The following is a 15,111-nucleotide window of genomic DNA, read 5'->3' on the forward strand; positions in this document are numbered from 1 at the left end:
TGGTGGGGTTCAATCTTTAAGTAACCTAATTATGTTCTGGAGATGTTGGAGATTGAATTGACTTTATTTCTTACATCCTTCAAATATATGAGGTGTAAAAATCTTTGTTACGTTTCTGTCTAAATGTGCAATCATAGTAATTCATGATAATTTATAATAAATAGAACGGTCAATGAAACATAGAGTACACTCAAACCAGCATGAGTTCATCAGTCTGATGGCCTGGTGGAAGAAGCTGTCCTGGAGCCTGTTGGTCCTGGCTTTTATGCTGCGGGACCATTTCCCGGATGGTAGCAGCTGGAATAGATTGTAGTTGGGGTGACTTGGGTCCCCAATGATCCTAGAGGTCATTTTTACACATCTGTCCTTATAAATGTCCTGAATCATGGTAAGTTCACAACTACAGATGCACTGGGCTGTCTGCACCACTCTCTGCAGAATTGTGCGATTAAGGGAGGTACAGTTCTCATACCAGGCAGGTACGGTTCCCAGATGAAATATTGATCAGGACATTAGGGATAACTCCCAGATTCTCTTCAAAACAAGTGATGCATGTGCATTCATGTTTTCTACCACACATGGCATGTGATCTCCAGAGGATGATATTCTGGTCAGAAAGATTTAACAAGCACTGGATTGATCATCACTAATATGAGTTCCTGCAGTCTGTTTCCCTGACAGTCTTGTTTAGCTCACCTTGTACATGCTTTATAAACCCAGACATTGGTTTAGAATCTTTTACCTAAAGTAAAAAGGATGAAGGAGGATGTGGTTCTCAATAATTCAGTACACATGAAAGACGATGTGTGTGTGTGTGTGCGCGCGTCCCAATTTATAATATTAATCATCAATAATCCCCATTTGGCCATAATGTGCTTTGGAATGTCCTGAGGTTGCCATTGTAAATGTCTTTCCTTGCTTGCTTCTGACTACATGATTGGCAGAGAACAGGAGTGGTGAGGATATGGTAGAAACCAAGGCAATGGTACTCAATTACCTGGAATTAGTGGTGATACAGAAATCTTGGGGGTTCACCCGGCAAGTAAGTCTATGGAATACTATCTGTACGCAGCCTATGAGATCGAACAGGAATTTAGAGAAATTGATTCCAGGTTTACAAAGGAGAGTATGAAAAAGAAAAGGGTCTTGTGCAGCAGTGGCAGACCATGCTTCAAAGAATTTTTTTAAATGGATCAGCTCAGTAACAATTTATTTCTTTGGAATTGTTTTTCAGTTTTTAAATCAGTAGATTTGGAAATAATATTGAGGATTAACCGCTTGGTTATGATGTTAAGGTTTTGGGGCAGGACATGTTATTCCAGTTTTACCACTTGGAGAGCAGCAGTAGTTAAATGGAAGAGATGAGAAAAATGGAAAGAAAAGTCTGATTGAAATACTTCACAAATCACAACCAATGGTGCATTATAAAGCACGTGATGGACAAGCAGTTAAATGCAATCACTTATTTCAGGGCTTTCAGTAGGAGGGAACTGCCCATGATTGATGTCCACCAAAAGTGAAACAAATTGTTAACTTCTTTAAACATATGGGCCTGCTTTTAGAAGAATGAAATGCATCAAAATAGGCTGAATTTTGGGATTAGTCACTTAAATTTCATTTCAGTTGTAGTTACATCTTTAGAAAGTAGTGTTGTAGCTTGTCACTATGATTACCTTAGACCATAAGACATAGAAACAGAATTAGGCCATTTGGCCCATTGAGTCTGCTTCGCCATTCAGTAATGGCTGATCCCTTTTACCCTTCCTCAGCCCCACTCCCTGGCTTTCTCCCTGTAACCTTTGATACCATGTCCAATCAAGAACCTATCAAACTCTGCCTTATATACACTCAATGATCTGGCCTCTACAGCTGCCTGTGGTAACAAATTCCACAAATTCACCACCTCTGGCTAAAGAAATTTCTCTGCATGTGTTTTAAATGGATGCCCCTCTATCCTGAGGCTGTGCCTCTTGACATAAACTCCCCCACGATGGGAAACCCCCTTTCCACATTTACTCTGTCTAGGCCTTTCAACATTTGTAAGGTTTCAATGAGATCCTACCTCATCCTTCTAAATTCCAGTGAGTACAGGCCCAGGGGCATCAAATGTTCCTCATATGATAACCATTTCATTCCCTGAATCATCCTTGTGAACCTCCTCTGAACCCTCTCCAATGCTAGCACATCTTTTCTTAGATGAGGAGCCCAAAACTGTTCACAATACTCAAGGTGAGGCCTCACCAATGCCTTATAAAGCCTCAGCATCACATTCCTGTTCTTGTATTTTACACCTCTTGAAATGAATGTTAACATTGCATTTGCCTTCCTCACCACCAACTCAACCTACAATTTAACCTTTAGGGTGTTATACACAAGAACTCCCAAGTCCCTTTGCATCTCAGATTTTTGGATTTTCTCCCCGTTTAGAAAATGGTCTGCACATTTATTTCTACTACCAAAATGCATGACATGCATTTTCCAATGTTGTATTTCATTGGCCACTTTCTTACCCATTCTTCTAATCTAAGACCTTCTGCAGCCTACCTGCCCCACCACCAATCTTCGTATCATCTGCAAACTTGGCAACAAAGCCATCTATTCCATTGTCTAAATAATACACATTAAAAATAAGTGGTCCCAATACCAACCCCTGCAGAACACCACTAGTCACTGGCAGCCAACCAGAAGAGGATCCTTTTATTCCCACATGCTGCCTCCTATCAATCACCAATGCTCTAACAATGCCAGTAACTTTCCTGAAATACCATGGGCTTTTAACTTGGCCTCATGTGTGGCATTTTGTCAAAGGTCTTCTGAAAGTCCAAATACATCCACTACATCCCCTTTATCTATCCTACTTGTGACCACCTCAAAGAATTCCAACAGGTTTGTCAGGCAAAATTTTCTCTTAAGGAAACCATGCTGACTTTTCCTATCTTGTCCTGTGTCACCAAGTACTCCATAACCTCATCCTTAACAATAGACTCCAATCTCTTCCCAACCAGAGGTCAGGCTAACTGGTCTATAATTTCCTTCCTGTTGTCTTCCTTCTTTCTTAAAGAGTGGAGTGACATTTGCAATTTTCCTGTCCTCTGGCACCATGCCAGAGTCCAATGACTTTTGAAAGATCATTACCAATGCCTCCACAATCTCTACAGCTACCTGTTTCAGAACCCTAGGGTGCAGTTCATCTGGTCCTGGTGACTTTATGTACCCTTAGGTCTTTCAGCTTTTTGAGCACATTTTCCTTTGTAATAGTAACTGCACTAACATCTCTTCCCTCACACCCTTGAATATCTGATGCAATATTAGCAGTGAAGACTGATGCAAAATACTCGTTTAGTTCATCTGCCATCTCCTTGGCCCCCATTATTATTTCTCCGGCCTCATTTTCTAGTGGTTCTGTTCCACTCTCATCTTTTATATTTTACATACTTGAAAAAGCTTTTACTGTTCAGTTTGATAGCTTGCTTTCGTATTTCATCTTTTCCCTCCTAATGATTCTTTAAGTTGCTCTCTGTAGGTTTTTAAAAGCATCCCATTCCTTTATCTTCCCACTAATTTTTGCTTTGTTGTGTGTCTTTCTTTTGCTTTTACATTAGCTTTGACTTCCCTTGTCAGCCACGGTTGTACTATTTTGTCATTTGAATATTCCTTTGCTTTTGGAATACATCTATCCTGCACCTTTCTCATTTTTCCTGCATGGCACAGGTAGGCAATCCAGAAATTACTATGCTGGAAGTTCTGCTTCTCAGCTTTGAGCTAACTTTCTAAATTTTCTCTTCAGAACCTCTTTGCTTTTCCTTCCTATATTATTGGTACCAATACATCTGGCTGCTCTCACCCCCCACTCCAAAATCCTGTGGACGAGATCCGAGATGTCCCTGACCCAGGCACCTGGGAGCCAAAATACCATTTGTATGTCCCATTCACATCCACAGGAACTCCTTTTGGGGGAAGGGGTGTAGGGTAAATAGTAAAGTATAAGAATACAGAAAGATATTCAAAATTGATTTTTTGGATCACTGACTCTTGACCTATGATCCAGAACCAGGTATTTTTTTTCTTGAAATATTTCTAACATTTCTTGTCGTCCAATTGAAAGCATCCTAAACCAAAACACAAAGTCTGTTCACCTTCAGCAGCATTACATTTATTTGCAATTAGTAGTATACATAAGGCACACAAAATTATCTTTGATTTTTAATGAAGAGGCCCTCCATTGGTTGAGGTTGACCATGGATGTTGTGCTCTAGTTGTTTACATTCAGTTGATATTCATGCCAATATTCACGCCAGGGCAATATGAATTGAGATCAAGCTGTTGACTCTTAGTAGAAATATATTTCAGTGCATGGAGATATTAGCATAGAAGTAATTAGTTAATGTGTTTACTACATTGCATTTTTGTCTCTAGGAGAAAATACTTTGTTATAGCACACTCTGACTTTGAGACACTAAGGTATTAAAAATTCAACATTAAATCACACTGGCATATAGAAATTGCTCAGTGAAACCATTATTCAATTTTCCTTTGAGATATTTTCAAATATTCTGGAAACATATTTAAGCACTGTTTTATACAAGAGGGGACTGTGTCAAAGATTAAAATGTATTCTAATCCAGAAACATCCATTTAGCTACTTAAAACTAATAAACCTGTACATATTTACAAAATATAAAACTCCTCCACTGTATCGCATTAATTAAGTAGATTATATTTTAGTACCAGTAAGTGACATTTACCCAGACAATCATGTTGTGATGATGTACACCAGGAATGGAAATGGATCACTGCAAATGCTTTTAACCCACAGGAAAGAACACCATGTGCAGTAATTGGTGTGGAAGCAACAGAATTTACATTTCAGATACCTTATCATTGGATTTAACAACACATAGTGGGACAGAATATAAACAGTAGATTCATGCATATTAATTTATACCTGATGAGTTCTTAAAATAGGCAATCAGGAGGAGCCAAATATTTCCTCACACAAAGCAGGGAACCATATTGTTTCCTTTTTCCTTCCTGCTCTGGAAAGACTAAAGTTCCTAAGTTTGATACTTCTCAGTCTAATCAGCACTAAAGAAAAGTGTTTAATTTACTGACAAGTGCTTTTTAAGTAACTTATAATATCCTAAAGGTAAATATGCACTATATATGCTGTGCCTTAATAGAAACCAACTAATACACAGATTTCATGGCCTCTTTCTTTATATAAGAAAAACTTAAGAAACAGAAAAGGAGCAAGTTACTTGGCCCCTTGCATCTGTACAATAACATCATAGCTAATCTTTTACCTTAGTACCGTTTTCCTGTACTAATTCCATATATACCTAATATCAAACAATCTATCAATCTTTGCCTTGAAAATATTCGGCTCTTCAGCAGAAAATTCTTAGTCTTCAGCTTCTGGACGCAGATATTTTTTTCTCATACTAGTCCTACATGATTTTTTTTAGACTAACAACCTATTTCCAAAGAGCCCAGCATGCAGAAACAGTATTCCTAAATCTAGCTAGTCAAACTTAATAAGAACACTTTGTTTCATTAAGGGATTCTTGCCCACAGAATGCTGCTCACTGGATTTTTTTTGTATTTTGCACTATTCTCTGTAAACTCCAGAAACTGTGCGTGAAAATCCTAGGAAATCAGCAGTTTCTGAGATACTCAAACCATGCCCACCCCCCACCCACCAATCCCATCTGGCACTAACAATCATTTCACGGTCAAAGTCATTTAGATCACATTTCTTCCCCATTCTGATGTTTGGTCTGAAAAACTGAACCTTTTGACCATGCCTGCATGCTTTTATGCATAAGTAACTTTTGTCAAATTCAATCAAAAGCATCATACATGAATCATAACACTGAGGAACTGTAAAAAGAGACTCTGACAACTTTCACTTTCATACCCTTGAGGTACCAAGGTTAGATATAGCATATCTGTAGCCAACCTGACTGAAAATGAACTGAGAGCACAAATTAGGAGTTAAACTGGACCGTGACCATTTCACACTTGTGCAATTAGAGAAACCCATCGTGTCAGGATAAATATTTAAAACATGTAGACTGTAACCTGGGCAGTTACTCAAAAATTTATGCTTTTCTTATCAAGTCACTTCTCTCTATATGTCAGAAGATTCCGTTCCATTATAAGTACAATTCATCACTTAGCAAACCTTTTGTACCTGACCATTCACAATATACCACTGATCTCTTGCATTAGGGTTCAAGTTACCTTCAATGCTGTAAATTTTTCATGTATGCTTAAGATACTGTATTAGCGTGAGTGCTTTCTTTAACATGCCAGAAAAGACTGCAATAGAAATCCAGTCACTAGTTTTACCAAGTACGAATAGAATTTCTTAGCCATTAAAAACTCATGCATTATGTTAATGACTGAACAATAAAGCTACCGATGAGTGTGACACCATGGCACAGCAAGAGGAGTTCCCGCCTCACAGTGTTAGGGTATCCTGACCTTGGGTACGATTTGTGAGAGCTTGCGTGATCTGTGATTGTAAGTGTTTCTCTCGGAGTGTTCCGGTTTCCTTCCACATCCCAAAGACGTGGTATAGTAGGCTAATTTGCCATTATAAATTGCCCCTAGTGTCCATCTGACTGATAGCATCTAGGGAGAGCTGACGAGAATTTAAAAGATGGGATTAAAATAAAATAAAATGAAAGTAAATGGTTGATGCTGCATGTGGACTCACTGCGCTTAAGGTCTGGTCTCTATGCTCTATCTTTCTGTGACTCTAGATTATAGATCAAATGAGGTTATATTGTTTAATTCTCAGAAGTGCACACCTATCAATAATTCAGTTGTTTGGATATTAATGATGAAATAAACATTCTTAAGGAAACTTGTAGAATTTTTTTAAATTAAGCCGCTTGTTATTGAGATTGGCAAGCATTGATTTTTACATGAGAGCCAGTCTTCAGGTATCATTTAATTCTTCCTGAAATAAGGGTATGATTTTGAATATGAAAGACTGTCATTAAATATTGTAATAAAATGTTGAATTATGATGCTTCAAAAAGTCAATTAAAATACTTCTGCATGCTCACTGCAGAATATCTGCTCCAGTATTAATATCCCAGCAACTGAATTATTAACATGTATACAACTCTGAAACTAAACAAGATAACCTGAGGCAAAGATCAAGATCAATAACTTGTACAGTGACATTAGCATTAATTCTCAATTGTCTTCTGTGTTAGCATCAAAATGATAGGCACTTGCGGGTAACTTATTAAAATTAATGTGTTAAGGGGCTCCTGTTTAATAATGATGGGATAGAATATAAATACTAAATGCATTTTTTTGTTCAGCAAGAATCCCATATCTTCATATGGCATCACAGGGCATGCAGGATCATTTTAAATAGATATACCATTTTCATTTACATTTTCTTCTAACCTAGGAGATATATTTTGAACTAAGTGTGAACTTACAGATAATTCATGTAAAGCTGAACTTTTAGAAAAACTATCACTTTAAATATTTGAAGACCCCCACCCCAGCTTTGATTTCCAAATACAGCTCATTTAGAAAATAAAATCAAAAATGCCAAATGTAGACAATAGGAAATTTATTTAAAATTGTTGCAGCCATTGAGTTTTTCTATAAAAACAATTGCTTGTTGCATTGATTAACATTGGTATTCAAGACTGTGCAGCAGGTACTATTTTTGATGTTTTAATACAGCTTCATAAATAGTGATCCCTAGACTATTATTTCAGATCATTTTACAAATGTATATTTTAACACCTAGTTATGAGATTTTGGAAGTTAGATTAATATATTCTTTTCTTTTGCTCTCCTTTTTGGGTTGGAGAGAATGATGTGCCAGTGGGAGCTTCCATAAAAATTAGTGTTACAATAGCTGACTACAAGCAGCCACAGTAACTGTTGGGAGTTTTTCCTTTAACAGAATACAGTTCCAGAGTAACCAAAGCCAATCTACTTTAGTTTAAACAAGCCAAGTTCTTGGTTCTAAAAGCCTTAGAAACTTAGAGCCAACTAACATGGCTCTCATAGTAACAGGATGCATCAAAAGAATAACTGAAATATAGTTGGTAGTAATTTCTCAATTCATAACCAGAGCTCACAGCAGGATTAGATACAATTCAATAGACATGCTGTGTCTATATCACTTTTTTTGCCAGAGTAATCTAAAACTAAACCCAGAGCTCTGCTCTTTCTAGTAAATTCACTTTGCTTCAAATATTTATCCACACTTAAATTAAAATATGCAATGGTCCAGAGCTCAATTATTCCCTTTAGAAAAACAGTCCATGCCTGAACCTCTTCCTAAATAAACAAGTCATATTTCAAATCTCAGCAATGATCTTAAATTAATGAGCCTTCAGAACAGAATACCCTGCCGGGAAAGGGATTTTTCTCTATTCATCAGCTCACTGGTTCCATTGATGGACAACTGAGGGCTTTTTGGAGATTAACCTACACCACACATTTTTGTTGTGCAAAAGTCAAGAAGCAAAGTCATTACTAATAAATGTAAAAAAAATGTATTTTTGTAACTGAAAGAGAACCTGCAGTAAGCATAGAGCATAAAAATTAAATATACATAGTCATAAATCTGCTCTTTTATTCATTAGCTACAGTTTAACCAATCTGTTCTGATGACTTCATGATACAAAATGCAAAAAAAATGTAGGATATGCCCCAAACTACATTTTTTTTTAAAGAAGCTATGAACAGCAAATGCAAACAAAGATCAGGAGCAGCAATAGGTCACTTAACTTATTAGTCTGCTCTGCCATTTAATAAGATCATGGCTGATCTGATGTAACAACAGTGGCAGCCACTGAAACAATAGCGTCCCCCCTCCCCCAAGAAGTCAGCTTCCTGTATTTTTATTTGATCCTCAATAATTATTTTCAGCACCTCCATTTTGGCATTCCCAATATATCAAAACAACAGTGGAAAAATGCTGGAAATACTCAGGATAACCAGTGCTTATCCTTTCTCTCAGCTACGGCTTTCCCTTTACTAAACCTGCAAGGTTCTCAAACATCTCTGTCCCTCTCACACCCGTCTGTCCTCAGTCACGATTCTCCAACTCAAAACTTGTTTGCCCCTTTCAAATGGGGCAAATGCACTCCAGCCCTTTTACGCCTCACTTCTTGCCGTCCAGAACCCAAACACGTTTTTACATTTATTACACTGCATTCCATCCAGTCTCCTCTGTAATGGGGAACTAGAAGATATCTCCTTTGCAGAAATCCTCCATCCAGTTTGCAAAGATGAGCCTGAACTTCCTGTAATTCTCTATCCCACATGCACTCAGATCTGTGTTTTGGTCTTCATCACTGTCTCAACAAAGACCAATGTAAACTTGAGAAATAGCACCATATAATTTGAACAACACACAGAATGCTTTCCAGCATGTTGTGTGCGCTGCTCTTGATTTCCAGCATCTGCAGATTTCCTCATGTTTGCCATATCTTTTGAACCACCTGGACTAAATACTGAATTCAACAATTCCAGATGCTCAGACATTCTAGTAATGTGCATCTCACATACACAGCATTTGTTTTCACCCTCCTTTTGGTACCTCCACTAAACACACCTTCATTTAGTCTTTTGTTCTCTCCACCCCTCTTCATTTTCTTTGCAACTATATCTAATTCCATTTCTAACTTTTCACAATTATGATGACAGACTATTGACTGAAAACATCAACTTGATCTGTATGAATGAAGTGCAAGGCAAGCTTTTCACTCATTTCAGTACTTTTGACAATGACAAACCAATAGCAACAACTTCATTACTCTCTTCACACAGATGCTGCTTGAAATGATGAACATATCCAGGATTGCTGTTTTTTCTTAAAATTTTACACTATTTGCTTGATATATCAAAAAAAATCAGGAAATACACTAAATTTGTATGCCCATTTATAACAATAAAACTTAGTATGCTCTGTTAAACAATTCTCCCTAAAATCCTGGAAAAGCACTGTATAACGGGTAGATAAATTGGTGTTTACAGCTTTATTTTGCTATTGGTTAACCTGCAATCACAACCTTCAGTGTGATAATTCTAAACCTAATGCTCTGATAATACAGAACTAGAAAAACTGAACCAACAGATCAAAGAGTATAATTTACACCTCAAGTGACCAAGAAAACGTTACCTAAAAGTTTGTAGAGATTATTTTAAAAAAAGCCCTCAAAATGTCATGGTTAGTATAGTTCAATGTAACTACTGATTAACTTATGAATAAGGGGTAACGTGATTGTTATTATGAACAGACAATGTTTTTAAAAATCCTTTTTGACCTTTTATATACACTTTCTTGTACTCTGTATTCTTCTATGTAGAAACTAATAAAAATATTGGAAAGAAAATGTCATGGTTAAAAACGTAAACCAAGTGGCATTGTCTTTAACTTAAGGATCCATTTTCCTCACTGCAAAATATTTTAACTATATATTTTAAGGATACACTTTGTCTTCGACCATTTATCAACAACATGTAGTATTAGTCATGTTGAAATGTTTCAATTACAATTTGTGGACGAAAAAAATCACAATTTCAGAATACAGGAAGGTACCTGTAAATTTAGCAATAATCCAATTTAAAATATCAGATTATTGCTGCAAAGATTAAGTATTTCTTCTGGTTAAAATAAAATTTAAGTTGTTCATATCTGATGGAAGAAATTGGTGGAGATCTTTTAGTGGTTTGCAATATTTTCATGATACTTTATGGAAGCACAATCTAACTTGTTAGAAATAACTCTCATTTGACGTATGTTTTAAGATTTTGTAGAACAACTCCTGTGAGGCTTCTTCAAATCTCGAAGTGCTGATTGTGTTGCTGGATACAGTGGATTTCACCTTTGCCACTGTATGCAGAGGAAGAAAGTAAACTACTAATAGCGATGGCAGAGCCAATGAACATCAATCCTTCTGTTCATTTTCAGAGATTTGGATCTAAAGCACTGGTTACAGCCTTTAGTCCACAGACTCTTTGCTTAATGGTATTGGTCCATGGCATAAAAAAAGGCTAGAAAACCCTGATCTAAAGTATCATTAGATTGTTTCCCAACCTTGCACCTTTATTAGTGGCAACACCCTCTTCGTTACCACCACAATCAACAGCATAAAATGCAGTATTTAAAGATCAATACTGGTGACTGCACTAATTCCATGAATTAACATAGTAGGTCCCAGGTCCCTGGTCAAGATATCAAGCTGCTCTAGGTATCTTTCATGTAGAGTAATGTCTGCGGGAGGCCGTGGCAGGTAAAGAAAGCGGATTGCAGGATGGGTATCCTGCTCTAAAATCATCTTATTTACAGCTATCAGATAATCGTTTGAGATTTTCATTGCATTCGTTGGGAAATTGTTTACAAAATTACCCTCTTCTTGACTCACTTGAGGCATCTGCTTGTGCCAATGTAATGCGGCAACATCATCCCAATGCAGGGTTTTAATTGAACCTTTAATACGTAGCTGACCTAAAAGCAGTTTTAATTTTTTCTCATGCTCTCCAGCACTGTTCCCAGATTCAACACACAAAAAGATTCGTAGTTTGGCTGTCCTCCAGGAACGTACCATGTTAAGAATACATGCCATTTGTAACAGAAACAAACTACAAGTATCTACATAATTAGCACTGTCAGGACGTAGTGGATTGAGTGGCCACACATCAATGGAGACTTCATAATTCTTGCGGTTGAACAGATCAGCTTTGTTGAGCTGGTTGAAGTATCGGGCCAAGCAAACATTTTTTAACATTTTAATGGAATCGGAGATAATGCCCACATACTCTTTGCCTGACAGTGCCTTGGGAGAGGAACGACGTCTGACTGCAGGGAAATGTGGCAGTAGGCTGGAATTATCATCACTGTTGATAGAAGAATTATCTGCAAACGCTGGGATTTGTTGTAAGCCATCCTCGGGAACACAGTCATCATAGAAACCAAGGATAAGAGTATTGGGTCTCATTCCACCTAAAAAAAAGCAGGGCAGTATAAAGACAGGATCTTAATACTCTAAGATAGAAATATCAATGCAGGTTTGCTTTTACTGATTATCCAAGAATAAAACAATTGCTATGAATATTGGTTTAAAATGAATTGATTTTTAAAATTTACCTAGACCAGAGATGAATAAGAGATGTTGTACTCCATGACGCACTGAATCAGAGAGTGTAAGGCTGACAAATGATTTTACATTCAACACATCAACCAAGCTTAACCAGGAATCATACTGTGCCTGAAGAGGATCAGAAGGCATCTCATCTAAAAGGCAGAATATGGGAGTATTTAAGTTACTTTTACTTGTTTATACAGACTTTTATTTACCCAATATTTATCCAGATACTTACAAAACAGAAACCTTTTTAACCATTAATAACATGCAAACTGAAATCACACTATCATTCTAAATGTACAGTGTATTCAGTTCATTGGGGTCCAGTATATTTTGGCCAAGTTAGCAAAGTTTCATGGAAATGGTTAAGAAAAGTATTAAAATACACTGAGTAAATTATGCATTTAAATGAAATATAAAACAAATACCAATAGTACTACAGTACTATAAAACTGTATATTAGTTCCTAATAGTTACTGATGGAGGAATTCATCTAGTGTACACGTGAACAAAATCAGTGCAGATAATGGACTGTCTTCATACAATTCTGTTGACAACTGCATCCTCCACATCTTCATTTTCATTGTAACATTCAAGATGATCATCGATACCTTCAAATACTTTGTAGTTCCTAACTTGTTGAAGTAGTGAAATTGTTTAATTTTCACTTCTGCCCATTTCTGGTATCTCCAAGCCAGAATGCTTGAAACTGCAAAACAGTTTGGAATTATCTTCCTGATAATTTCTTGCCAACTATCGGTGACAAATATCACTGCTTTTTGAACACAAACAGACACAAGTGACACTAGTTAGAAGCTGTCCGGCAATAGTCTCCTTCCCAGTTAAGTGGCATAGTGTCCCAAATAAAAGTTAATTAGTTTTTGCAAATTTGCAGCTTCACCTATTAACAGATAGCCCAATTAACCCGAAGCACTGTACACAACAGCAAATTTGATAAATACTTTTGGAATGGTGAAAAGATTTTATAATAAATGAGAAAACTTTGATGGGAACTGCTGCTTCCTCCTGGCTACTACTGAATTATCTGTCTTACTCAGGTGATTAATGGTTGCATTTACTGGTTGCTGGAAGGCACTGAATTGACAACAGCTGAGTTTCAATATATTGGCAAAATCTTGTAGTATAAAGTGTTGCTTATTTATACTACTGAGGCAAATATTTAACATTGAATTGAATGTTTGTTACCCTGGTTACCAAATCAAGGGAAAAAAACACTGCTAGCCTTCAAGATTTTACCACCCCCCACCATACTCCTCTCATCAACACATATCAGTCTCCCAATCACGATGCTGAAACAAAGGACGCCGCTGAATCTGCCACCTGAGTGAACTCTCAAATAAGAGTGACCGCCATTCGTGTAATATACTGGATAAAATATGCATAATAACAAACTCAGATTTATAACTGTTCACAAGTCAAACTTATCAAATGTTAGCTGCACGATGAAATATATTTTAAACAAATGCAATTTTGTAGAACCTGGCCCAGCAATAAAAATGGCGTGCATCATGCTGACATAATAAATCAGCACAGACAGTTTCATATGCTGCGAGGTTATACACAAATTGCAATGTGGTGATAAAAGTACATTTCTTGTTTTTGAAATGATTATTTGCCCTGTGGTTATTTCAGATAAACAAATGCTTATTTTTAAGGGTTACTTATGAAAAATGAACAAATTAATTCAATGACAAACAGAGCTGAGAGGGCTGGCAGAACATAGGAGGAACAAATGGAAGAGAGGTTGTTCATCAAAAATAATATTATGCTCCTGGAAATGAATGACGTGCTTAAGCAGCAAAGGTTCTATTTGGGTATAACTGAAAAAAACTAGAATACTGTTACAAAAGCTCCGCACAGAACCAAAATTGTGAGAAACAGATAAGTTTATCTCAGGAAATAAAACAGTGCTGCCTCTGGAGGTGTGATGCAGGGTGTGTGTGTGTGGAGGGGGAGGGTGTTAATTTACTCAATAGTCACTCAGAAGTACATGCACAGCAGAAGCAGAAGAAATTCCTGAAAAGTGCACAACAAATTGTCGAGATCAATTTATGTCTACCCAATGAGAAAGAACAGATTTTTTGATTTAATTCCAAGCATTTCATCGGGAAATCATTTGAGGACTAATGATGAAAATATCATACCAGGTGGAAAGTAATCATGAAGTAAGATAATAAACTATCAAAAATACTTTATTTCAGCAAGTGAAAATGATCTGGCGCAGATGGACTGGGAATAAGTATTGACAGGTGGAACAGAAAATATGCAGAAGGAAGCCTTTAACCAGATAATGTAGTCTTATCTTTTCATTAGCCATCTTGCTCTTAACATGAAAGCGAATGCATCCAAAATTAGAGCTCCCAAGACCAGTGATTCCTAACTTTTCAGTCAGTATAGATTTAGTGACACTTTAGAAAGACTGGACTTGCACCAAAATACGTTTCTCTTTGCATACTGTGTATATAGATCAGGTCACTGCACAGTGGAACAAGGTTTAAAAAAAACAGCAGAATGCAGAATAAATTATAACAGCTACAGAGAAAGTGCAGTGCTATTAAACAATAAGGTGCGAAATCATAATCATAATAGATTGAGGTCTAGAGTCCATATTATTTTAATATGGGTTACCAGAGGTCTTACAATAGCTTGAGTCTGGCTGGTGTATCTTTTGCCTGATGGGAGAGGGGAGAATGGTTATGGTGGCTACGTTACTGAGGCAGTGAGAAGAGGAGACAGAGCCCATGCAGGGGTGGTCCTTGATGAGCTGAGCTGTATCCACAACTCTCTGCAATTTCTTTCAATCAGGGGAAAAGCTGTGATGTATCCAGACAGGATGCTCTCTATAATGCATCAATAAAAATCGGTATGGATTGATGAGGACATGCCAAATTTCTTTTGCCTCCTGAGGAAATAGAGGCATTTGTGAGTTTTCTTCGTCATGGTGTCTACATGG

General features: G+C 37.0%; 1 protein-coding gene across 1 annotated transcript in view; it reads right to left on the reverse strand.

Moving 5' to 3' along the window:
• Positions 1-4,127: 4,127 nt before the first annotated feature.
• LOC140725572 (solute carrier family 12 member 9) overlaps positions 4,128-15,111 on the reverse strand; it is a 112,164-nt gene continuing 101,180 nt past the window's right edge. Inside the window, exons 12-13 of the mRNA XM_073041191.1 lie at positions 12,140-12,286; positions 4,128-11,995 (exon numbers count right to left, since the gene is read on the reverse strand). Of these exons, the coding sequence (XP_072897292.1) occupies positions 11,157-11,995; positions 12,140-12,286 (986 nt within the window). The 3' untranslated portion in view covers positions 4,128-11,156. The remainder of the gene's footprint in view (positions 11,996-12,139; positions 12,287-15,111) is intronic.

Source organism: Hemitrygon akajei, chromosome 3 (genome assembly GCF_048418815.1).
Source record: "Hemitrygon akajei chromosome 3, sHemAka1.3, whole genome shotgun sequence".
In the NCBI taxonomy this organism is placed as follows: domain Eukaryota; kingdom Metazoa; phylum Chordata; class Chondrichthyes; order Myliobatiformes; family Dasyatidae; genus Hemitrygon; species Hemitrygon akajei.